Raw genomic sequence first — 26,466 nt, 5'->3', positions numbered from 1 at the left:
GAGATCATGACCTGGCTGAAGTCGGACGCTTAACTGACTGCGCCACCCAGGCGCCCCTATAAAGGGACATTTAAAGGACAGTTATAATTAGCTCTTAATACACTACTGATAGATTAGTAATACTGATATATATTCCAGCCCAAGATCAATTTCTTTTTTTTTTTTAATTTTTTTTAATGTTTATTTATTTTTGAGACAGAGAGAGACAGAGCATGAACGGGGGAGGGGCAGAGAGAGAGGGAGGCACAGAATCGGAAGCAGGCTCCAGGCTCCAAGCCATCAGCCCAGAGCTCGATGCGGGGCTCGAACTCACAGACCGTGAGATAGTGACCTGAGCTGAAGTCAGACGCTTCACCGACTGAGCCACCCAGGCGCCCCTGCAAGATCAATTTCTATTGCTAAATTCAATTCTCTTCAGAACTTTAGAAGAAATAAATCACTGATTATATTTATAAGGTCATACAACTGAGGTGTATTCAAATGCTTTGTATCTTAAGATAGTGACATCCTGAATAGGAAGGTGCAGATGATATGAAGAACTATCTTCCAATATTTTGCTTTAAAATTAAGTGCTAAAAAAAAGAAAATGAGTGGCAATTACACCACAACCACCTGTCTATCCTGTAACATAGGCCCATCAATGTTAACTTAATTATTACCATATCAGACTGTAAATCAAGTAAGCAAAAGGCCATCTCAATATAAAGAATATTCAGGGTTGCAAAGGAAGATCAAGAACCTACTAAAGATCAACAAAGGTAAAAATATATATACAAAATAATGGAGAAACAGGCAACTAAAATGACTAAAAAGTGGAAAATTATGTTTTCTTTTTTAAAAAAGACTGGGTATGGAAATCTAAAAGAAATGTCTTAACGAGAACAGCTGATAAGGCATTTTTAGTAATTTATAATGCTGAGAACTGTTAACGCTGAAAATAAAAGCTGATACCTAGTTTTCAAATTCAGAAGTCCTTTAGCACGTTTAGCCTTTTCTCTCTGGAGACTTCAGTTTGCAATGAATAAAGGCTACACTATTGATGACTCTTCACTGAGATTTAAGAAATAAAATTCTTTATCTGCTAATTGGTGCTAAGTATCAAGGACTTTATTAGTTGGAGTAGACAGAAGAAAATGGTTAAGAGGCTTCATAGAAACAACCCCTGCTGGCACATTACCCACTAGAGAAGACAAAGACTACTTATGTGAACTCTAAGTCTCCAGATTAAAATCACCAAAAAAGTCCCTTCGTTTAGCACCAAGTCTAAACTCTATAGAGTAAACAGAAGCCAAATAATTTTCAGCTTATTTAACAAGTGTCATCATTTTTATTGTCCCTATAATTTTTCACTTAGCCAGTGAAGGTATCACTTAAACAATTTATAACTTTTGATACAAACTAACGTAAGCAGTTACTTCTTTATCTTCCAAATTTCTAACCCATTTCACAGTAGCACAAAAGTCAGATGAAAAGATAATTTAAATATGGAACTCCCTTTTAAAAGCAAATGCTTTCCCTCTAGTTTTTTATTAATCTACAGGATCAATTCAGAATCTGTTTTGCAGTAACTTTAATTTTGTTTACTCTGGACAAGTGAAACCCCTACATTACATGAAAGACTACTAATCTGCCTATTAGCCTCTGTGTGTGTGTGTGTGTGTGTGTGTATGCATGTGTGTGTGTATATATATATATTTTTTTTTTTTCAAAAGCCTACTTATATTTTTGTTAGTCCCACATCCAGTACTTTTTTTTTTTTTTTTGGTATCTTTAAACAAATTGATAAAATTCCAAAACAGGGTTTTTTAAAAAAACTAATATTTTAGTATGTGTTAGGTACTACAGCTTCAAAAACAAAAATGTACTCCAACTATTATAGAATTAATAAAATGTAAGACCTAATTTGGATGTGAATATCCGATTTAGTATTTTTCATGAAAAAAAAAAAAGGAGGGGGGTGACTTTCAGTTTAATCAGCAACTGTATGAGTAACAAATCTGAAACAGTGTTACTCAGGGAGAAGAAAATAACAATAACATAAATGTTCCAGCCACTCAGTTCTTTGGTAGTTCACATGTTACACACTATCATCTGTAACCCCATCTAATGATGACTCTGGCTAATTCATAATGAAAGATGTATCCAAAACAGATAGGCCTGCATTTTGCCTTATAAACTACTGTTGTGAAGGTGTGCATTTTAGGGATATAAAACACATGTTTTAAGAAATGTGTATTCTCGGGGCGCCTGGGTGGCGCAGTCGGTTAAGCGTCCGACTTCAGCCAGGTCACGATCTCGCGGTCCGTGAGTTCGAGCCCCGCGTCGGGCTCTGGGCTGATGGCTCAGAGCCTGGAGCCTGTTTCCGATTCTGTGTCTCCCTCTCTCTCTGCCCCTCCCCCGTTCATGCTCTGTCTCTGTCTGTCCCAAAAATAAATAAACGTTTAAAAAAAAAAAAAAAAAAAAAAGAAATGTGTATTCTCTGGGCTCCTGGGTGGCTCAGTCAGTTGGGCATCCAACTTCAGCTCAGGTCATGATCTTGTGGTTCATGGGTTCGAGCCCTGTGTTGGGCTCTGTGCTAACAGCTCGGAGCCTGGAGCCTGCTTCATGGATTCTGTGTCTCCCTCTCTCTCTGCCCCTCCCCCACTCTTACTCGGTCTCTCTCTAAAATAAATAAAACATTAAAAAAAAATTTTTTTAAATGTGTATTCTAGGGGTGCCTGGATGGCTCAGTTGGTTAACTGTCTGACTTCATTCGGCTCAGGCCATGATCTCATGGTTCATGAGTTTGAGCCCTTCATAGGGCTCACTTCTGTTAATGCAGAGCCAGCTTCAGATCTTCTGTCCTCCCCCAGCCCCTTCACTCTCATGCTCTCTCTCAAAAATAAATAAACATTAAAAAAAAGTGTATTCTATTCAGGAACGATTTGCCTAGGTTTTTCTTTCTTCGTGAGGCTCAGAATATTCTTTCTCTACATGAAAATTAGAACAGGGCCTGTGAGCAATGCAATGGTTGGGCAAATTAACTGAACAACTAAAATCATACCACACTTACAAAGTACCTATGCCTGACCACAATTTCCCAATATATATTCAGTTCATTATCTTCAAGTTGTTCAATTCATAAAGCACTTTACTTAGATATATAATCCAATCCCACCAAAGGTGTATAATTTAAAATGTAACCATAAGCCATCTTCACACAGTTCCAAAAAGACCCCAAGAGAATGCTGCTATTTAAAACAGAATAGTTGGGGCGCCTGGGTGGCTCAGTCGGTTGGGCGTCCGACTTCAGCTCGGGTCACGATCTCGCGGTCCGTGAGTTTGAGCCCCACGTCGGGCTCTGTGCTGACAGCTCAGAGCCTGGAGCCTATTTCGGATTCTGTGTCTCCCTTTCTCTCTGACCTTCCCCCATTCATGCTCTGTCTCTCTCTGTCTCAAAAATGAATAAACGTTAAAATAAATAAATAAATAAATAAATAAATAAATAAATAAATAAAGCAGAATAGTTATTTTTGTGATGCCTGGGTGGCTCAGCCCGTTGAGCATCCGACTTCAACTCAGGTCATGATCTTATGGTTTGTGGGCTCGAGCCCTATGTCGGGCTTTGCACTGACAGAATGGATCCTGCTTTGGATTCTCTGTCTCCCTCCCCCATCCTCAAAAATCAGTAAGCATTAAAAACAATTTTAAAAAACCAGAATAGTTATTTTTTGACAAAAATAAAATTAATCAGTAAAGAACAGATTCTTTAAGAAAGGCTCTTTCAGTAACAAATCAAATTTCACATACCTGTAATATCAAGAACAGAAGGAGATGCAATGTAGTATCTATGAACTGTTTCAAGAAGTTGAGCACCATGGCCTTGACCTTGAAATGGAGTCAGTATCAGCATCTGACTACAGTAAAGAAATGATTTTAAAATTAAAATATCATAACATGATCCGTTTAAGAATTGCAAATCACTATAGCATTAAGAACATTTTAAAGTTAGTGTGGTTTTTTTCAATCAACCTTCCAGAAATCCAAAAATTATCAAGATACGCAAAATTGGTTTAATCTTCCACACTGTTTCAAAGGGAACAATGAAATAAATCAGTACATAGCCAATGAATAATGGCGATTTTTTTAAACAAATCAACACTATTATAACAAGTATTGGAAACTTCAGCAGTTCCTTCTTCTGAAATAAAAGACAAGGCACGTGTTATACCGCCAATTACCTTACACGTGGCCGGGTTTTGTCTGGGTACACATAGTAATTATAGACTGTCATGTAGCCTACGGTCGCAAAGAGCGTAGCTCCATCCTTATTATACTTCTCAAATCTGCAGATAAAACAGAAAGCCAAGCAGGTCAATTACAGTCGCGCTCCCATGCAGTGTCCATTTTCTTTTCCATTCTCCGACTGAATTTTCAGTGTCAGCAAGCTACTCTGTGAGGGCCCAATGGGTACACCTGCTATGTTCTGAATGTACAATTCACTTAATTGGTGTGCAGCAACTTGGATAAATCAGACCTCTTTACATCACTTCAGTGCACTTGCCTATTATAAAGATGAATAGGTGGCAAGTAAAAGAAAACACAGGCAAAGCTCATTTTACTGTTTAAGCCTACATTCAGGGCTCTAACGGACAACAGCATTTAATTCAGCTCTATTCTCAAGGTCTCCGAAAGCATAATGAAGGAAAAATCAAGCCTCATAAACAATAGTTTTTCTTTCCTGGGAAAAATATCATTATACTGTCCCAATAATTGGGCCGCCACAATTAAAATGCTGGCTTTGTGGAGGTAATAAGGTCTACTGTTGCTTTAGAACTGTACTTACACTAGAAAGTAGTGCCATCTTTCATCATCCACGTCAATAAAGCTAGCAGTTTCAATAAACCACATCAAAAAGGTCTGAAGCCTTTCATGATATTCTCGAAAGCCTCTACATGTCATGTCAGCCTAGGGAAAAAGCCAGGAAAAGTCAGGTGAAACTCATCACAGAGGTAAGTGAAAGTCTGCAGAACACAAAACTATCCTGTGGGAAAATGTTTAGAAGTCTCAGATTAAGATGTGTACACAGACACACACACAAAATAGATCTTTGTTTTTAATGCTGACTGAAACTTGTTTCCTGAACTTAGAATGAGTCACTGAAAATAACACAACAAAACAGCACACCAGTTTCAGGCAAATGAAGTACTTTCACCCAAGAAATATTTAGATTTATCTTTACCTTGTATATCTGAAAGGTAAAGTTTTCCCCTCCTGTTGGACTGAGAACAGAGTATGTATGAAGTAAGGTTCCAAACGGCTTGAAATCGACTTCTTTTTCCAGCAAAGAGAGAAAGTCATTCGTGTTTGTACAAAATCCAGGTGGGATGATTTGTCTAATTTTGCCCTCAACATCGTCTGCCTAAGGAACAGAGGGTAAAGGACATAAGAAAACATTAATAACAAATTTGACTTTTAGTTGATTACACTTAATTTCTTTGAAATGGACAAAACCCACAAAAATCACAAAAATGAAGTTCCTAGTTAAACTAAAGAAGAAGACACATGGAGAAATGAGAAAGGATGAGTTTCATGTGCACAAGAGACTACTACCACACAAATCGGAGATGAACATAAGTATAATAAAGAAGTAAAAAAGAAGAGGCAGGTAGCCTGAAATCAGGTGCAAGAATGAGGGCAATGCTACTGAAATTTCTAACATCATATAGAAAATGCTGATCATATCCCTTCAGGACAATTGGAACTGGCCCAAACAAAAAACTGCTTATTATTTTATGTGTGTCAAGGAGACCATATTATCCAAGATCACAAGCAGTAGTAAGGGGAGGCTACAGTCTGACCAAACGAACAGCAAACTTACATTAACAAGTAGGTCGTAACTCCTTCATACACTAAACTCAATATTAAGATGACAATTTAAAAAATATGCCCACTTAGGACATACATAATTTATATGAATGGATAGATTATTCACTCATCCCTATAATGTGACACAAATTTTACAGACTTGGATTTGTGACAGTAGAAAGAGACAAGCCTGGACAACAAAATTAAACTCAGAGACTAAAATTACCCTTGTTAAACAACCTCAATGAATGTTAAAACTATCAGCTGAGCAGACTTCATAATCCCTTTCAAAACCCCAAAAGACCACTTGATTGAATACATTTACTACTTCTCTTTAACCATGAATATTTGATGAAGTCTTACAATAAAGTATTACTGCTTCTCACCAGGCAATAAAACTTAATGAATTGGTCTCAACTTAACAAAACCTTATCCCTCAATACAGTCCCTAAAAGCCTGACATTACATTCAACAAAATGAGCTTGCATTCTATTCAAACTTTTTCTTGAACAATGAGGCCAGGTTTTTACTTAATGGAGTTTGCCGTGAGTTCAGCTGTAATGTTTGTATTGTATCTATTTCCACAAGGACTGACACAAGAACACTTTGTGTTAACTTACTAAGCAGCTCTTTCATACCGTTTACATGCATGATGGGTATTAGTTCTAAACCAAGACCCTTGCTACTTAGCATTCAAAACAGGGAAATTAAGATGCTTAGGACAAAATACACTACAAAAGGCTAATACAACATGCTACTAATTCCTGTCCTTTCAACCATCTTTTAACTAAGTAGAAGCAATGCACCTGCAGATGAATAGCACTTTATTATCATTCAGTTACAATTTAGGATAGAGAACCAAGGATGGAGTTTATCACAAACAAGTTTTATTATTTTAATGCTCTGCTACCACCAACATTTATACATAACTTGTTTATAGCTATAAAAAAAGAAGAGCTATTATTTAAAACATAGCTCTTCAATATTATGCCCAACAGCTTATTTGTAATGCGTACATCAGTCCTTGCAGTTCATTCACCTTCAAGATCAAATAAACTGCATTTGATATTTTTTGTTTAAAGTGCCATCTAATGTGAAGAAACCATCTTAAACATATTTTATAGACTATGTACAACCTCAATAAGTACAAGAGGAAACTGTAACAATAAGGAATAGTTTTAAGCAGTCTGATGTATGGCAATTAAAATCCAAAGTAGTGACAGGTGAAGTAGTATAATTTTAGTCCAAGTTAAAAAAAGTCAAGAAATATTACTTTTAAATAAAAAGGCTTATAACCTATCAGTTTAAAAGAAAACACTTCAAAGCATTTATAGTATAATTGTAAATTTTAAAAACATTCCCTATATCCTGTCTTCTTAACAAGGCATTGCAAAGTATGATCGAATAACTTCACGTATCTTGCATCAAACATAGAAACTAAGTTTCAAGTAGCAGTTCTGGTGGAAGACAGAAAAACCCAAAGGTCTGAGCTCAATAAAGCTGAAAGAGAGTTAATGTTTAACGTTCAGCCTTCAAGGGATACCTATTTACCGTAATAAATATCTTCAAATAAATACTTGGCTCTGGGCAAGTTCATAACATTTAAGAACTTTTACAGAAGAATAAAAGAATAAGTTTAAAAACAAGGAATCTATTACATATAATAGGTTAGAAAAAACATGTATCGGATATATTGCAAAAAATACATCGCATAAAACCAAATGGCTCTTATCTACTAAATATACTCTTTTAAGGAAAATATCCCATAACCACCCTGTCTTAGAAATCTGTACTCTTTACTAATTTAGTTCAGTTAAATATTCATTTTTCATATTGGATTACTGGCCAGATAATAAAAATCGTCATTAAAGAAAAACCCATCTCATCATTTAAAAATTTTTTAAATATTTTTATTTGTTTTTTTGTTTATTTTAGTAGGCTCTACACCCAACATGAGGCTTGAAATCACAATCCCTGGATCAAGAGTTGCACGCTACAGTGACTGAGCTAGCCAGGCACCCCATCTCATCTTTTTTAAATTCCATGTAGAATCAAAGCTTAACTGAAACCTTTTAGTTCCAGTGCTTGCTGCTAAAAGCTTCGATTCTATTTCTGAAGATCACTAAAAAATTCCCTACTTTCAAGAATATTATTTTTTTTTTATTTTTTATTTTTTTTATTTTTGGGACAGAGAGAGACAGAGCATGAACGGGCGAGGGGCAGAGAGAGAGGGAGACACAGAATCAGAAACAGGGTCCAGGCTCTGAGCCATCAGCCCAGAGCCCGACGCAGGGCTCGAACTCACGGACCGCGAGATCGTGACCTGGCTGAAGTCGGACGCTTAACTGACTGCGCCACCCAGGCGCCCCTCAAGAATATTATTTTAAACCGCAATTAAAATTAAAGAAAAAATGTACTTGTAGATAAGAAATTAAGCATTCATGAATAGATCAAGAATCTAGAATACAACCTGATATATTAATAAAGACATGCCTTACAAATGTTTTCCAAACATTTAGCAATATCTTTTTAAAAAGGAAAGTATAGGGGGGTGCCTAGGTGGCTCAGTCAGTTGAGCGTCTGACTGTGGCTCAGGTCATGATCTCACAGTTCGTGGGTTTGAGCCCCATGTCAGGCTCTGTGCTGACACCTCAGAGCCTGGAGCCTACTTTGGATTCTGTGTCTCCTTCTCTCTCTGCCCCTCCCCTGCTCATGCTCTGTCTCTCAAAAATAAATAAATATTAAAAAAAATTTTTTTAAATAAATAAATATAAAGGAAAGTATAAAGGTAACTATTATACTATTTAGCTCTTAGGTAAGTCATGATGAAATGTTTTAGATTGCATTATCTCACATTATGATCATTTCAACTTCCAATGTTCTATACCTTGCGATTTTCCCAGATATATATGCGATTTTCCCAGAAAGCAATTTTTGCTTTTCCTCATCACTGCATAAAGCAATGTGCCTGAGAATAACTGGTAGTCTGCTATGATGTAAATGTATTTACACCTTATTTGTATTTATACACATTTGAAAACCAAATGACGTCGTTAGTATCTTATCCTAAACAGCATCATTTGTATAAATTTGTCTATGGTGAGTTATTTTTGAAATAATGATTTTAAAAAGGCCTGTTAAGGGGCGCCTGGGTGGCGCAGTCGGTTAAGCGTCCGACTTCAGCCAGGTCACGATCTCGCGGTCCATGAGTTCGAGCCCCGCGTCGGGCTCTGGACTGATGGCTCAGAGCCTGGAGCCTGTTTCCGATTCTGTGTCTCCCTCTCTCTCTGCCCCTCCCCCGTTCATGCTCTGTCTCTCTCTGTCCCAAAAATAAATAAACGTTGAAAAAAAAAAAAGAAAAAAAAATTTAAAAAGGCCTGTTAAGTAGGTGCTCCTTTACTTGGCTAAAGTGGCAGACTTAATAACATCGACTAGAATTCTAAGATTACCTAAGATCTACTACAAACTACAAGCCAAAAAATTTCCGTATCTGCTTAATTTGCTCAATCTTACATTACCCGACAACATGTCTGGAAATCTGAGTGTTGTTAGAGAAGTTAACAGTGTGAACTTTTTCACTACTGGAAAAACATAAGTGGTATCCTGTTGATTTGTACTGCATTAGTATTTCGCTACCTAAGCTCATATATAAAATTCTAAGATAGAAATCTCAATATATAATTTGAAAGCTTTTTATATTTTATAAAAAGCATTACACACTAAGAACACTGTCCAAATTATCAAAAAGAGTATAGTGAAGTATTAGTCTACCAAAGATTATTTTTTTATTTCCTCAAGATTAAATTTTCATAAGTGCACAAGGATTTTCTTTAAGATGCTAAAGAATCCAGCAAATTTTAAATATTTGCTCTCATCTACTCTCAAATTCAATCCATATTAGTGGAAGACAAGGATAAAAATAGATTGAAATTCACAGATAATACAAACTGTACCCAAATATTTCAACTTTCTCTACTAAACTTTCTCCCAGAAATGCTAACAATTAGCAAGACTGAGCAATCTTAGTTACACTCCCTTGCACTAAAAAGCAATGAAATTACCTCAGAAAAAGCAGGAGACTCTGAAAAGTGTAAGACCTTGATGAAAGAAACTGAAGACAACACAAATAAATGGAAAGATATATTGTGTTCATGTTTGTACTACTCAAAGCAATCTATAATTAATGCACCCTCCATCAAAATACCAACCACATTTTTCACAGAACTAGAACAAAGAATCCTAAAATTTGTATGGACCCACAAAAGACCCTGCACAGCCAAAGCAATCCTGAGAAAGAACAACAAAGCTGGAGGTATCATGCTCCCTGATTTCACACTAGACTACAAAGCTATAGTAATTAAAACAGTATGGTATTGGCACAAAAACAGATCAATGGAATAGAATAGAAAGCCTAACAATAAACCCATGCATATATGGTCAATTAATCAATGACAAAGAAGACAAGAATAAACAATGGGAAAAGATAGTCTCTCCAATAAATGGCATTGGGAAAACTGGACAGCTGCATGCAGAAAAATGAAACTGGACCCTCTATCTTACACCATATACAAAAATAAATTCAAAATGGATTAAAGACTTGAATGTTAAGACTTGAAGCCATAAAACTCCTTTAAGAAAACATAGGCAATAAACTCCTTAACATTGTTTTTAGCAATAGATTTCAGACTAGTCTCCTCAGGCAAGGGCAACAAAAGCTAAAGTAAACAAGTGGGATCACATCATACTAAAAAGTGGAGAAAAGGGAACCCTCATAACTGTTGGTGGAAATGTAATTGGTGCAGCCACGATGGAAAACAGTATGAAGGTTCCTCAAAAAATTAAAAACAGAACTACTATACAATCCAGAATTCTACTTCTGGATATTTATCGGAAGAAGATGAAAACACAAATTTGAAGAGACACATGCACCCCTGTATTCACTGCAGCATTATTTACAACAGCCAAAATGTGAAGCACTGTAAGTATCCATTGATAGAGGAGTAAAGATGGGATATATAAAAATACACATACAATGGAATATTACTCAGTCATAAAGAAATGAAATCTTGCCATTTGCAACAACATGGATGGACCTACAGAGTATTATGTTAAGGGAAATCTAAAAAACAAAGCATACAAACAAAACTCTTTGTTTACTGACTGTTCCTCCTAGCTACAATACAAGCTCCATGAGAGGAATGATTTTGTTTTGTTGCGACTATAGCATCAAGAATATAGAGGCATAGTGATATCTCAATACAAACTAAGATAGAAGAGGTAAGCCCATCCCCCCAACATCCACTACCCATTCTTTTTTTATAGGGGGAAAAAAGTCTTTGCTTGAACATGTAATTTATACAAATCATCTTCAATCATGAAGCAAATAATCCTACAAAAAGACACCATAAAAGATTGATTCCTTACTCCTAACACAGCACTTCTAAATGGAAAAACCTGGTTTTCAAGAATGGAACAATTAGAAGTCAATGCAAATACATAGCTATTTCACTGCAAATAGTATTTGAAAGATTTACCAATAACTAAGTCAATAGTTCCTTTGGAAGAAATCAATCCAGTATTATCAGCTGGAACTTTAAAAAAAAAAAACACCACCACCAAAATCTTCAAATGATATTATATTTTGTACTACACAAGGAAACTACTACCTGCATTTTTAATAAGAGTATCTAGCTGGGCCTGAGAATTTAACAATCTAATAAGAAACATATGATCAGGGAAAAACTTCACTTTAATAAGTCTATATTACATGCTAGTTTATACAGCATTGCGTGAATTTGGGCAAGTCCTTTACAATGAAACAAAATTTTAAAAATTAAACAATAAAAAGAACCAAATCAACCAGTCCCAAGTCATGGAGAGGTTTTAGCCAACAAAAGATGGGGCAAAAGAATTAAGGGGCAAAAAGATGAGATTGGCAAAAGAATTAAGTCAGAAGTTTAAAGTCCATTTAAAACCTTGAAAAAGTTGGTTTAAATGCTAATCTGCCCCTCCCCCAGTGGCACTCTGTCTCTCTCAAAAATAAACATTAAAAAAACCTTCTTTTAAAAAATAAGAATGCAACTTGCAGTTTTGTAAATGTGATTCAGCGACAAAAATGGCATTTCATTTAAAAAACTCAACTCTGTGAAATAATTCTTTGTTTTAATTTTTTTTAATGTTTATTTTTGAGAGACAAAGAGAGAGAGAGAGAGAGAGAGAGAGCAGGGGAGGGGCAGAGAGAGAGGGAGAGACAGAATCCGAAGCAGGCTCCAGGCTCCGAGCTGTCAGCACAGAGCCCAATAAGGGGCTCACTCACGAACCGCAAGATCATGACCTGAGCAGAAGAAGTTGGACGCTTAACCGACTGAGCCACCCAGGCACAGGCACCCTTCTGTGAAGTAATTCTTAATGAAAAGTTTCAATGCCTTGAAGGAAGATAGTTGGGGGGGATGGGTTAAACAGGTGATGGGGATCAAGGAGTACACATGTAATGAGCCCTGGGTGACAATGTATGGAAGTGCTGAGTCACTATACTGTATACCTAAAACTAGTATTACACTGTATGGTAACTGGAATTTAAACAAAACCTTAAAGAAAAAAAAAATTTCAGTGTGTTTAAATAGGAATGCGCAGAAACAGAACTCTAAAACACATAATTTTCTTTTCTTTTTAAACTTTATTTATTTAAAGAGAGAGAGCCTGCACACAAGCCAGGAAGGGGCAGAGAAGAGAGACAGAATCCTAAGTAGGCTACACCTCACCTGAGCAGAGATCAGGAATTTGACACTTAACTGACTGAGCCACCAAGATGTCTGAAAACATACAGCTTTCTTAAGGTCCCTCAGGGATTCATGTCCATCCTAAACATGCAAAATACACTCATCCCATCCCAACACTGCCAAAAGTTTCAACCATTCCATCATCAACTCAAGTCCAAAATGTCATTATCTAATCAGGTATGAGTGAGACTCTGGGTAGGATACTTCACAAGGCAAAATTCCTTTCCACCTGTGATACTGTGAAACCAGAAAGCAAGTTATTGCTTCTAAAATACAGTAGTGAGACAGGCACAGGATAAGTTAAGGAGTTTCCCATTCCAAAAGGAAGGAAATGGTAGAAAGAAAGGTGTCACTGGTACCAGGCAATTTCAAAATCCAGAAGGTCAAATTCCATTAGGTTTCAAGACTTGGGGATACTGTGGCCTGCAGCTCTACCCTCTGGGTCTTACTCCTTTTTCTCGAAGGGAAGTACATGTTTGCAGCTGAGTAGTGTTATCAGCTTGTTTCCTACCTATAGAATTTAGAAAATTCATTTGCCTTTCCTCATCCTGTTAGTCCACACTGGCAGTGTTTCTGCTGATATAACACTCTCAAAACCCTTCTAGGTCACCTGTGTATGCCATGAGGGTTCATGCCATTAGACAAGATGGTCCTACAAAGGACTTGATCTCTACTCAATCTCTATTCCTGGCTTTTGCTGAGATTACTGAGGAGATACAAGAGTCACATGCCTAATCTCTTCAGCAAGAGTAAAAAGTTATCTAGCCATGCTTTCAGCTTTCTCTCCACAGCACGCTTTCCTAACAATGAATCTCCTAATTTCCGTGTCTTCTGCAACCTGGATAGGCTAAGAGTCTCCCAAATCATCAAGTCGTGGATCTTTTATGCTTTACGGTTCTTCTCACAATCTCTCCCTTTCCTCCCACATTTATAATAAGCCACAAGAAACCAGGCCACAACTTCAACCCTTTGCTTGGAAATCTCCTCAGCTAAATATCCAAGTTCACTGCTTATAAATTCTTTCCATATAAGTGTAGGACACAATTCAGCTAGGCTTTCTGGCGCTATATAACAAATATCTATCTCCTTTCCTTCATTTTCTAATAACATGTTCCTCCTTTCCTTCTGACTCAACAGAGGCACCTTCAACATTCCTATTTCTACCAATATACTGTTTGTGATGGTACATTATTCTCTATGATGATATTGGCTTTCTCTCTCATGCCTCTAACTTTGTTCTGAGCCCTCACCAGCAATGCCTTTAATGTCCATATTTCTACCAACAGTCTTTTCAAGGGAGTCCATGCTTTTTCTATCACGTACCTCAAAATTCTTCCAGTTTCTACCCATTACCTATTTCCAAAGACATTTCTAGAGTTTTAGTTATTTGTTGCAGTAGCACCCCACTTCCTGGTATGAAAATCTATATTAGTTTCCTGTGGCTGCTATAACAAACTACCACAAACTTGGAGGCTTAAAGCAACAGAAACTTATTCTTTCACAGCCTTGAGGCAAAGTCTAAAAACTGTATCACTGAGCTAAACTCAGGTGTCAACAGGGCCACACTCCCTCCAGAGGCTCCAGCGGAGAATCTGTTCCTTGCTTCTTCTAATTCTAGTGGCCAGAATTGTATTTGGTAAACAAAATACAACTATGATCATAAGAGTGAACATTTTTATAGAGTAAGGACCACTCAGGAAAAAGATCAGGCTAAGGATCATGATCAAACGTTAACTGCCATGATAGGCAGGCAATCACATCCATAACTAAAGATTGAATATGTGGTTTCAAAGCTACTATATAACAGATTCTCTCCTCCCTCAAACCTTTAAATTTTAAAACCTGCTTTATACTCAAATGGAAAGCAGAGTTAAAGATAAATTCATTTTTGTTCTTACCTCTACACAGTCAAAGTTCTCATCAACTTTAGACGCATATTCAACACGGAACATTGTTGACAGGCTACCAGCAATATAGTATAACAGGATCTTCAGACCCTTGTAACCAAAAGCAGTTTCACTGAAAAGGAAAAAAATATCAATAATCTGAGACCCCAGAAAGAATCTTGCAAAGTCATTACCAAGTATTAACCATCCATATAAACAAGTTTAACTTTATGGGTAGTTTCAAGATTTTAAACTACACCTGTTTTAAAAAGAAACAAGTATTTGTAATGAAACTGTCTCAGCTTTCCTCATTTATAAAATGAGAGGGGCGCATGGGTGGCTCTTGATCTCGGGGTTATAAGTTTGAGCCCACAGTGGGTGCAGAGATTACATAAAAATCAAATCTTTAAAAAAAATAAGAGAAAATAACAGCACCTACCTTCGGGATGTTGTTTGGGTTGAATGAGGAAGTTAATACCTGTAAACTGCTCATAATGTTGAACTAACACATTATACAAGTAGTAATAAGTGTCAGATGTTACTGCTACTGTTGCAGCTGCTGCTATTATTACTAGTACCAGAGAGCATTTCAAATCAGACACAAGTGGTATTAAACTGGTACCTGGCTAGGCAAGCAGCTAACATGTAGCTTTGGCCCAGTCTTGCCTCCAATTTACCACCTGCTTCTATCATCAAGATACCAGAGCTGCTGAGAGTGGTGAAAGCACCTAATTACACCCTGTATGAACTCAGAAAGCAGATCTGGGGCTGCTATTTTTCCAATCCTGCTCCCTGACATCCATCTACGCCTTGATATTCTCTAAAAAGAGTCTTCCAAAATGTGAATCTAAAATATTCAGAATAGGTAGGGGCGCCTGGGTGGCTCAGTCGGTTGAGCGTCCGACTTCAGCTCAGGTCACGATCTCACGGTTTGTGAGTTCGAGCCCCGCGTTGGGCTCTGGGCTGATGGCTCAGAGCCTGGAGCCTGCTTCCGATTCTGTGTCTCCCTCTCTCTACCCCTCCCCCATTCATGCTCTGTCTCTCTCTGTCTCAAAAATAAATAAACATTAAAAATAAATAAATAAATAAAATAAAAAAAATAAAATATTCAGAATAGGTAAAGCTACAGAGACAGAAAGTAGATTAATGATTGCCTAGGGCTGGGGAGAGTAATGGGGAAAAAGAGCATGACTGCTAACTGGTTATGGGAATTTGGGTAGGAATGACAAAAATATTCTAAAACTGATTGTGAAGATGACTACACAACACTCATTGAGCTGTATGCTTTAAATACAGGGGCGCCTGGGTGGCTCAAGTTCAGTTAAGCGTCCGACATCAGCTCAGGTCACGATCTCACAGTTTCTGAGTTCGGGCCCCACGTCAGGCTCTAAGCTGACTGTTCGGAGCCTGGAGCCTGCTTCGGATTCTGTGTCTCCCTCTCTTTCTGTCCCTCCCTGGTTGTGCTCTCTTTCTCAAAATGAATAAGCATTAAAAAATGTTTTAAAAAGTAGATCAACTATATAGTAAATTATATCTCAATAAAGCTTTTCTTTTTTTAAGTGAATTCTGAAGAAGAGTGCCTGGAAGAAGCAGTGCCATTTCCAGATTTCTGTCTAGACTACCAAAATAAAGTATTAGCAGTGTCCATTCCAGGACTCTGAAAGTTATGTTTATAAAATGGAATGGCAATGATAGTAGTATCAAGGTCATACCTGAGTCATAAGACATGGTCATCATAATTATCTGTCATCTGTCTAACTTAGGAGTATGCAAGCATTTTAATGACATGCAAAACAGAATGAATGTACAGAATACCATTAAGAAGCATCATCTGTAGACTAGATCCTATGCACCAAAGGAAGAGATTTTAAATAGCAGTAATAGGAAGAGAATAAAAAAAAATAGCTCCTTAAAAATAGAAATCCAAAAAGAAAACATTTCTCTTTTTATAATAAAATAAAACCTATTTGAAATACAAAAGACTCAAATTTTGGCATGAATCAATACATAATAAAATACAATTATTACTATTTAATAGCACATAAAATGCCTAATCTGATACATTAATAATGAAAACTTCGGAGGAAATTTGTCAATGAAGAGACATCTGTCAATTTCAAAACACATGAGGGGCACCTGGGTGGCTCAGTTGGTTAAGCATCCGACTCCATTTCAGCACAGGTCATGATCTCACCATTCGTGAGTTTGAGCCCTGCATCAGGCTCTGCACTGGCAGTGCAGAACCTGTTTGGGATTCTCTCTCCCTCTCTCTCTGCTCCTCCTTTACTAGCGTGCTCTCTTTCTCTTAAGACCAGTGTACTTTAAAAACAAAAACCACATTAAATAAATATGTGAACAATGCTGAAATAACACATAGGTAAAACAGCCATGAAGGGAAATATTTTAAATGTCAACTATATCAAAACACGCTTTCTTCCTACAACAAACCAGGGTTCCTTAGGAAAATGGCTGACTCCAGAAATACTGGAAAAAGTATATGATGAATCTCCATATCAGAAGGTAAAGTGTCCCCAAAATGATGATGATATATCAAAAGGATTCAAAAGCCCATTTGAAATGGGGTAATTTGAGTGTCACAATAACAGTAATGGATTATAACTCATTGGATTAAAAAAGAATCCTTGAGTCTCTTCTGATATACACAAAGAAATACTTAAGGGGAAAAAAAGAGCTCTTCCTTACAGAATGCCAACTAATAAATGCAGAAGGTATGACAAAGTTAGAGAATCACTATTTTATAATCACAGTAAAATACCAATTCAGGCAAGAATCATCAATGGATTTAAAACTACTGGGTGAAAAAGACTGATAGGGAAACAGTATATTTTCAGTCTCAGAGTATCTCCCCACAGATTACATAATAAAGGAAAAAACCTTACAGTGGAGAAAGCTGACAGGCACCTCTAAACTAAGTTAACAAGTTATGGAACAAACTGACATCATGGGCTTTCTGATTGTGACAGACTAAGGACACACACAACTTCTGTTAAGGTACTACAAAAATGCACAATATCTGAATTTAATCATGAAGAAAAATCAAACTAATCCAAAATTAAAGTTTATAAAACTAGCCTATAACCCACAAAAACGTGATATCATGAAAAACAAAAAGGCTGAGGAACTGTTTCAGATTAAAGGAGCCTAAACTAAATGCAATATATGACTCTGGATTGGATCCAGAATGAAGAAAATTGTTAAAAAGAATTACTGGAAACCAATTGGCAAAATTTGGAATGTGGATGATATATTAGAAAATAGTATTACAGCAATGTTAAATTTCCTGAGTTTTGATAATTCTATGGTTACTGTCCTTGCTTTTAGGAAATACATTGTAAAGAATTTAGGAGTAAGGGATCAAGATACATCTGCAACCAACCCTCAAATGGTTCAACATACCAATAGATCTATATAGCAGTAAACGATTAAAGCAAATATAACTAAATGGTAACTGGGGAATCTAGATTTTAAAGGATATAAGAGTACTATTCTTATAATTTTCTGCAAATCTGAAGTTTTTTTCAAAATCAAAAGTTAAAAAAAAATGGTAACTGGCTATATAATGTAATGAAGCTATAAGAAATTAAGGAATTGTGCTGAATATCCTAGGTTATATCTTTAACATTGCTTTCAAAAATAAATTTCTCTGTAAATAAATAAACTGCTTACTCATCATCGAAGAACAACTTGAGCTTTCCAGCTTTAGGAGAGTATATTTTGTACTAAAAGCAATATAGCACAGCAAGAGGAAGAAAAAAGTAGTAGTTACGAATATGGGCTTCACAGTCAGACTGCCTGAATCTGAACTTTGGCCAGTCAGATGTCCTTAAGCAACTATCAATTCCACCAATGTACAGTGTAATGACTAGTAATACCATCGCTAAAACAGCTGTGAGAATTAAATGAGAGAATGCCTCTAAAGTACTCTGTGATAAGTATTATATAGTAAACTGGTGTCTCAATGTCAAAAATGCCATTCTAATGTATATTTTAAATAAATTACATAAAAAACAACAAAGAAAATAAAGTCTGATTTCTAGATCTTAAAAAAAAAAAAATTGTTGGTTTTTTTTTTGGCCATACTAATTTGGCAAACATCTTACTATGTTACTTACTCATCCCCAAAGAGTTGATGGGTATATTCAGGAAAGAAAGTTCTAATGTCATTCTCAAGATCTTCAGGAAAACGAACTGTTTAAAAGAATAAAAAATATAGAGATATTAAAGATACTAAATTAAAGATATTAAAGGTGACAGGTATTTCCATTTCAAGAATTTCACTATAACTAGGGTACAGCCAACATTTTTCTTATGTAAAATGTCACTTCTCCATTATATGATTTACATCGGATTCTCATGAGACAAACGAACAATGAATAATATTGCTTTGAGTGCTTTAGCATCAAAACCCTACTGATTCTAAGAATTAGAAAACTAGGTATGAGAGGCATCTGATTTAGTTTTTATTTTTCTATATGTTTATATACAATGAAAAGAGTAAAAGAAAATAAAACCAAAAAGATACCCGCAGGTAAGAAAAGCTACAGCATCAATGAAAGAAAAACAAAAACAACAACAACAAAACCTATGGAAAACATTCTGAGGACAAGAATAATCTGAGTTTTGAAAAGGCCTTTATCGTCACATCATTCTTTATCAGTGCAAGATGATATTTATGTTGTTACTAGGTTTTAGAGGGTTTTTTTTTTTTGCTATTTAAAGTAATACTGCAATGACATCCTCATACACACACCTTGCTGTACAAGTACACACAGGATAAGTTCCTGGCAGAAGTGCTGAGTAAAAGTACTGAATTATTTTTGTAAATATTGCTTAACTGTTCTCTAAAAATACTTAAACAGTATGTATATGTATGTATGTATATGTACATACATATGTATATATGTATACGTGTATGTATATGTATATATACACGCATGCACACACACCCACCTACCAGCAGTTACTTAGATTCCTTTGCTTCCCACATTCTTGACAATGTTCTGGACCCTCAACTTTAATTTCTACCAATTTAAGATGGAAAAGGGTACTCTGTTATTTTATTTGCATTTATTGTGACTTCTGATATTACTGGACATTTTCCCAGGATAATTTATCTTATGTATAATTTATCTTACCCCACCATCTTTAAATTGAAGAATGAAAAGTTGTACATGAAAAATTTCTACCATTGTCCTCCTACAACAGATCATTCACAGGATGCCAAAGTATCATCCAGCAGATTAATGATTTACAAAAGAAAAGATAGCTTTTCACATAGACATCTGGCAGTCACCACCTTTTCAAGACCAACATTGTATGTCTGCTGATTCAATGCAATATAAAACATACATTTTCCTACCAAAAATGTTTATGCCAGATCTAATCCAGCTTTAAACCTTCCAATTTACAAGAAATATGGAGGACAGAGTAACAGGTGAACTACTACTAAAAGAAAACAGACAAATCAAGAATGTAGATTTGTCTAATAATTCTATACAATGACTTTACCAAATAAATCAATGGCAGAGGGGCAAAAAGTTCCATGTTGAGGGGAGGGATTGTTCTGGATTAAAAGAAATTAAAGAAACTTTACAGCCAACCATAATGCATGATCCTTGACTGAATTCTGGTTTAAATAATTAAAAAAAAAAAAAGCTATTGAAGACTTTCAAGGACAACCAAGGAAACCAGAAAATTACATGATATCAAAAAATTACCATTACTTTTTATAGGTGTAATAATGGAATTATGGTTATATATGTAAATATTCATATATTAGAACATGTGCTATGAGGGAACTGTCATATTTAGAAATCTATTTGCAAAGAATTCAGCAAATGTACATACTAAAGCAAATACAATGGGGTGCCTGGATTGCTCAGTAGGTTGTGTCCGACTCTTGATTTCAGCTAAGGTCATGACCCCAGGAATGTGGGATCAAGCCCTATGCTGGGCTCTGTGCTGTGTGGAGCCTGCTTAAAATTCTCTCTCTGCCCCCCCCCCCAAATAAAATAAAATGTAAAAAAATATTCTAAAGCAAATATGACAAAATTTTAATTGCTGAATTTAGGTATTAGATATATAAGTAAGTAATGTTCTATTCTCTCAAGTTTTCTATGTGTTTACAAATTTTCATGATGAAAATTGAAATTAAAAAAAGCCTGGGCAAATACAGCAAAATGTTAAGATGTGGAAAAAGCTGAGTGATGGGATCATGATATTCACTAGTTTGCTATGTATTTTTTGCATGTCTGTAATATTTCACAATAAAAAAATAAATAAATCCAGTATGTTTAGACTCATTAACCCCCCAAATTTCCCACCACTGCATCTCTAATATTTAAAAATGTTTAGAAGCCTCTAGAAATTATTAAAAATTAACTGCAAACTACTGCTTCTAATATAGAGCACTTTGGTAGTGATGAAGAGACACAGACAAAAAGAAACATTATAAGTGTCAAAAACCTAGCTGTGATAACTATTTCTATAGTTTGGATTGGCCTTCTTCAACGTTCCTGTCATCTAAACTACTAAGGTTTTACTATTTCGGCATGAAATGTAGTCCACAGGTAATAGGAACTAAAAGAAAGAAAAAGCAAAGTGATGAGTCTTTTAACTGAAGTAAAACTCAAATACTTTAAGGCAAATATATAATTAAATATTTATTGCTTGGATCTGATTAGATTTGGGTGAAATAATCCAAGAGAGATTCTTTAAAACCAATGCTATATATAAAGGATTCTTTTAATATCTAATAAATGAAGTTTTTTAAATAATTTTTTTAATCTTTAAGTTTATTTGAGAGAGAGAGAGAAAGCACGAGTTGGGGGGTGGGGGAATCCCAAGCAATTTTACCACTACCTCTTCCTAGCTCACTCCTTGTGATACCTCAACTCTAACAATTTTTTAACCTCCAACCTCCACTAGGACTTACAATGTATTGATTAGAACACAATTTTCACTGTTCCTCCCCTCCTTTGTACCCTCACTTTCCAGTGTAGGATTCCACGGCCAATCAATATTATCACTCCCTCATAAACATCCTTAACTCCTTTGCTCCAATCTTTGTCATGCCAGTCTGCTAAATCCCCACTCTAGTTAAGTCTGACGGTATGCCCACTTTTTGCTACACCCTTGCATCTTCATGTAGTTGACCTTGACTTTACATTCATGAGTACAAAACTTGGAAGTGGACCCTTAGTGCTACCTGACGATCATACTACAGTTGTCAAGGCTACTCACTCTTGTTTGACAAGATGACTACTTCCTCAAACCTCCAACATCTTCTAGAAACACATTCTCATCTGATAACCTTGCTTCTTGTTTCACTTAGGAAACAGAAGCATTCACAAAAGAACCTGCACAACTGCCACTTCTACACCTAATTTATTGTAGCCATTCCCACGTCTTCCTTTGGTTAAACTGGCAGAGAAATTCTCCATGCTCCCATCTAAGACTAAGCCCTACAATGATATTCTCAAGAATATTCTCTCATATTTTCAAGATCACTCCACTCCTCATTCTTTTCCTGTACCATTCTCCCCTTCTCTGACAGATCATAGGCATCAGCATATAAACATGCTGTTATTTTTCCCATGCTTACGTAACTCTTGTTGCAATACTCATATCTGAAAAAGCCGTCTTCAATAGAAGGCAAGATGAAGAGTTAAAGTGGGGACAGACATAGAGACCCCTTTATTACCAGAGATAAAGAAGGAACTTTTTTTTTTTTTTTTGAGATAGAGAGAGAATGTGTGTGAGCAGGGGAGGGGCAGTGGGAGAGGGAGAGAGAATCCCAAGCAGGCTCCATGCCCAGCACGGAGCCAGAAGCAGGACTCAATCCCACCACCATAAGATCATGACCTGAGCCAAAATCAAGAGCTGGATGCCTAAATGATGGAGCCACCCAAACACGCCAGGAAGGAACATTTTATAAATGCTTAAAGGGTTAATACATCAAGAAGACTCAGACTCATCTGTATGCACCTAATACCAAATCTTCAAAATATATGAAGCATTAACTATGCTTCAATTAAAAAAAAAAAGAAGAAAAATACATGAAGCAAAACTAGACAACTGAAGAAACAGACAAATCCACAATTATAGCTGGAATTTTCAATAGTCCTCTCTCAACTGTTCTGACAGAATAAGTAGATAAAAATCAGCAAAAATAAACAAGACTTGCATAACACCATTACACCAACTGACATTTATAGAACCTTGTATAAAACTGCAGAATATAAATTATTTACATTCTCTGGGACCCTCCCCAAACACCTGGGACATTCACCAAAACAGACAATATGTGCTAGACTATAAAACAAATCTCAAATTTAAAAGGACTGAAATAATCTGACCTTCCTGGAATTAACAGAAATCAGTATAATAAGGTAGCTAGAAAAGCCCCAAGTATTTGCAAATTAAGCAACATTTTTTCTGTGTAGCCCACAGATCAAAGAAGAAATAATAACAGAACAATAATAAAAAACACAACATAACAGAATTGGTGGGATGCAAGTAAATCAGTATTCAGAGGTAAATTTATAATTTTAATGCTAGTATTACAGAAGGAAAGTTTAAAACCAGTTATTTAAGCATTTACCTTGAGAAGGGAGTTTGTTTGTTTGTTTATTTATTTATTTATTTTGAGAAAGAAAGAACATGAGCAAGGGAGGGGCAGAGAGAGATAGAATCCCAAGTAGGCTCTGCCTACTTTGGCTTTGGCCAAAGCCTGTTGTGGGGCTCAAAATAAAAAATGGTGAGATCATGATCTGAGCTGAAATCAAGAGTCAGATGCTTAACAGACTGAGCCACCCAGGCACCCCAAGAAGAGAGATTTCTTAGGAACAAATGAAAGAATAATAAAGATTATAAAGATTAAGAGAAGTAAGAAATAAACAGAAAAGCAATTTTTGAAAAGATCAGTAAGACTGATAAACTGATAGGCAGACTCATTAAGAAAAAAGAGAGAAAACACGTATTACCAGTATCCCAGAAAAGGGATTACAGATTCTACAGTACTTAAAAGGGTAACGGGGATATTATGAACAACAATCTGACAGGAAATTTAGGTAAAATGGACAATTTCCTTAAAAGACAAAAATTACCAAAACTGACACAAGAAGAAACACCAAATCAGAATAGTACTAAATCTACTAATTAGATTTGTAGTGACAAACCTTCTGACAAAGAAAACTCAAGGCCCACAAAGTTTCACCGGTAAATTTTATTGAACATTTAAAGAAGAAATATCAGTCTTTTGCAAACTCTTTTTAGAAGATGGAGAACACTTGCCAACACATTTTATAAGGGCTGGCAAAACCCTCATACCAAAATCAAACTAAGACCTAGAAAAAAAGATTACATCTATAAACGAATGTGGGGAGAACTGCTGTCTTAATAATACTGAGGCCTTCAGGGTGCCTGGGTGGCTCAGTTGGTGAAGCATCTGACTCGGTTTTGGCTCAGGTCATGATCTCACAGTTTGTGAGATCGAACCCCACATTGGACTCTGAGAGGACAGCATGGAGCCTTCTTGGGATTCTCTCTCTCTCTCTCTCTCTCTCTCTCTCTCTCTCTCCTGCTCTTTCCCTGCTCATGTGTGCATGCTCTCTTTTTCTCAAAATAAATAAACTTTAAAAATAATAATACTGAGCCCTTCAATCTATGAATTTTAAAAACTTACACCACCAAACATTCATGAGGATATGGAATAACCAGAATTATAATACATTATCAGAGAATGTGAAAGTACCTGGGAAGTCAGTCTGGCAAGTATCTCATAAAGCTAAACATACAACCATCCTATGACCGAGTAAATCTACTGCTAGGAGTTTACCCTAAATAAAATCATGGGTCCACAAAAAGACTTATTACAAGAGCATTCTTAGCAGAGTTATTTATAACAACCAAAAACTAGAAAAACCGAAATGTCCGTTAACTGATGAATAGCGATATATCCAACAACAGAATAGTATTCAGCCATAAATAGGAATGAACCTTTGATACAGGCAACAATAAGATGTACCTCAAACCCATGCTGATTGAACTAAGCCAGTCACAGAGTATACATGCATAACTACATTTATATAAAGTTCTAAAACAGGCAAAACTCTTTTTTTTTTTTTTTTTTAATGAAAGGAATCAGAACAGTAATACTTTGCAGGAAGCAGGGACCGAAAGGGAAGGAACAAAGTTCTGTCCACTGAGAAGGCCATTCTCATTAATGTTAGAACAACACTAACAGCAATGAGTTTACCAGCTCACCTACTAGATCTTGGCTTCGAAATACCATTTTCCTCTTAAAAACAAAACAAAACAAAACAACAAAACAAAACAAAAAATCAGGGCTCCCTGGAGAAATGGCTGATTCCAGAGCTATGACAGACATAACAGATGAGCCTGGAATATCTTGTTCTAAAATATAATCAGAATGAAGTAATCAAATGAAGAGGACATGTAAAAATGACATAGAAGCCAGCATGAACTGGGCTCCCACTGGCCAAATCAGGGACAATATAGGCACCAAAATAAATGATAGTAACAGATTATAATCCACTAAATAAAAGAGGAACTAAATAAATGAAAGAACTGGAAGTTTAATGAAAAACTAACATGTGCAATGAAATCTGCATATCACTTCTGTGACATTCCTACCAGAAATATATAACCTTAAATAAACCATGAGCAAATATCAGATAAACCCAAATTGAGAACATTCTACAACATAACTTATCTATAATCCTCAACTGGTCAAGGTCATGAAAGTCAAGAAAAGACTTACAACTGTTTCAGTCTGAAGGGGACAAAAGAAAACAAGGCAACCAAATGTAAGCCCTGGCCCTAATTAAACTGGATCCCTTTGCTATAAAGGGCATTTTAAGATAAGTGGGAAATTTAAACAGAGTCTGAGAATTAGATGGTGATAATGTACTGATATTAATTTTCTAATTTTGATGACTATCTTCTGGCCATGTATAATAATGTTCTTGTTTACAATAAATATACATTAAAGAATATGTGGTGATGATGCATCAAGTCAGCAATTCTCAAACAGTTCAGGGAGAAAAAGTCTGTATTTATACCCAACTTTTCTGTAAGTCTGCAATTGGTTCAAAACAAAATTGGTTCAATGGCTCAGTTGGTTGAACATCCAACTCGATTTTGGCTTAGGTCATGATCGCGCGGTTGATGAGAGCAGTCCCCCATCTGGCTCTGCACTGTTGGAGAGCCTGTCTGGGATTCTCTCTCTCTGTCCCTCCCCAGGTTATGCTCTCTCTCCGTCTCTTTTAAAATAAACTTTAAACAAAACAAAACAAAGGAATGTAGCCCACCAGATCTGCTGCATGTATCAACCCCCAAAACTGGGTTTTAAATTAAAACCCCCAAAAAGCAGCTATTTTGGGGGGAAACCTCAAACCTCACTGAATCATACACTTATTGTGCATTTCATCGTGTATAAATTGTACAACGCTTTTTAAAAAGCAAAAATAGGGGTGCCTGGGTGGCTCAGTCGGTCAAGTGTCTGACTTTGGCTCAGATCACGATCTCACCATTCATGAATTCAAGCCCCATGTTGGGCTCTGGGCTGACAGCTTGAAGCCTGGAGCCCACTTTGGATTGTGTGTCTCCCTCTCTCTGTCCCTCCCCTGCGTGCACTCTGTCTCTCTCTCTCTTAAAAATAAACATTAAAATTTTTTTTTAATAAATAAAAAGCAAAAATAAAGTTCTCTAACTTTATCCTAGGTCTTTCTCTAGCTACCCATTTCTCAACTCTGCTCCTCAGAAAATCTCTTCAAATATGGAGTCTATACTCCACTGCTAATTTCTCTCCTCTTAATTTCTCTAAATTACTATAAAGTAGTAGATCCTATGACTTCTCTCATTAAAAAAAAAAGTTATCAAATCACTAAATCCCAATAGTTCTTATGTTA

The 26,466-nt window shown here is 36.1% G+C and overlaps 2 protein-coding genes and 1 long non-coding RNA gene across 3 annotated transcripts in view; 2 read left to right on the top strand and 1 right to left on the bottom strand.

Moving 5' to 3' along the window:
• The window catches only part of SLC25A12 (solute carrier family 25 member 12), a 209,464-nt gene that overhangs the window by 46,339 nt on the left and 136,659 nt on the right, over positions 1-26,466 (top strand). The gene's annotated exons all lie outside the window — the stretch shown is intronic.
• Positions 1-26,466, bottom strand: part of HAT1 (histone acetyltransferase 1) — a 60,132-nt gene that overhangs the window by 24,478 nt on the left and 9,188 nt on the right. The window contains exons 3-8 of the mRNA XM_040475388.1: positions 18,646-18,721; positions 14,525-14,645; positions 5,222-5,401; positions 4,826-4,947; positions 4,221-4,325; positions 3,790-3,896 (exon numbers count right to left, since the gene is read on the bottom strand). Coding sequence (XP_040331322.1) covers positions 3,790-3,896; positions 4,221-4,325; positions 4,826-4,947; positions 5,222-5,401; positions 14,525-14,645; positions 18,646-18,721 — 711 coding nt within the window. The remainder of the gene's footprint in view (positions 1-3,789; positions 3,897-4,220; positions 4,326-4,825; positions 4,948-5,221; positions 5,402-14,524; positions 14,646-18,645; positions 18,722-26,466) is intronic.
• Positions 4,857-24,599, top strand: LOC121030698 (uncharacterized). The gene is made up of 4 exons (XR_005790360.1): positions 4,857-4,968; positions 12,231-12,240; positions 17,652-17,656; positions 24,587-24,599. It is a non-coding gene; the product is annotated as an uncharacterized LOC121030698 (long non-coding RNA).

This window comes from Herpailurus yagouaroundi, unplaced genomic scaffold (genome assembly GCF_014898765.1).
Source record: "Herpailurus yagouaroundi ecotype Mexico unplaced genomic scaffold, PumYag 140, whole genome shotgun sequence".
In the NCBI taxonomy this organism is placed as follows: Eukaryota; Metazoa; Chordata; class Mammalia; order Carnivora; family Felidae; genus Herpailurus; species Herpailurus yagouaroundi.
This window is presented reverse-complemented; position numbering and strand designations above follow the sequence as displayed.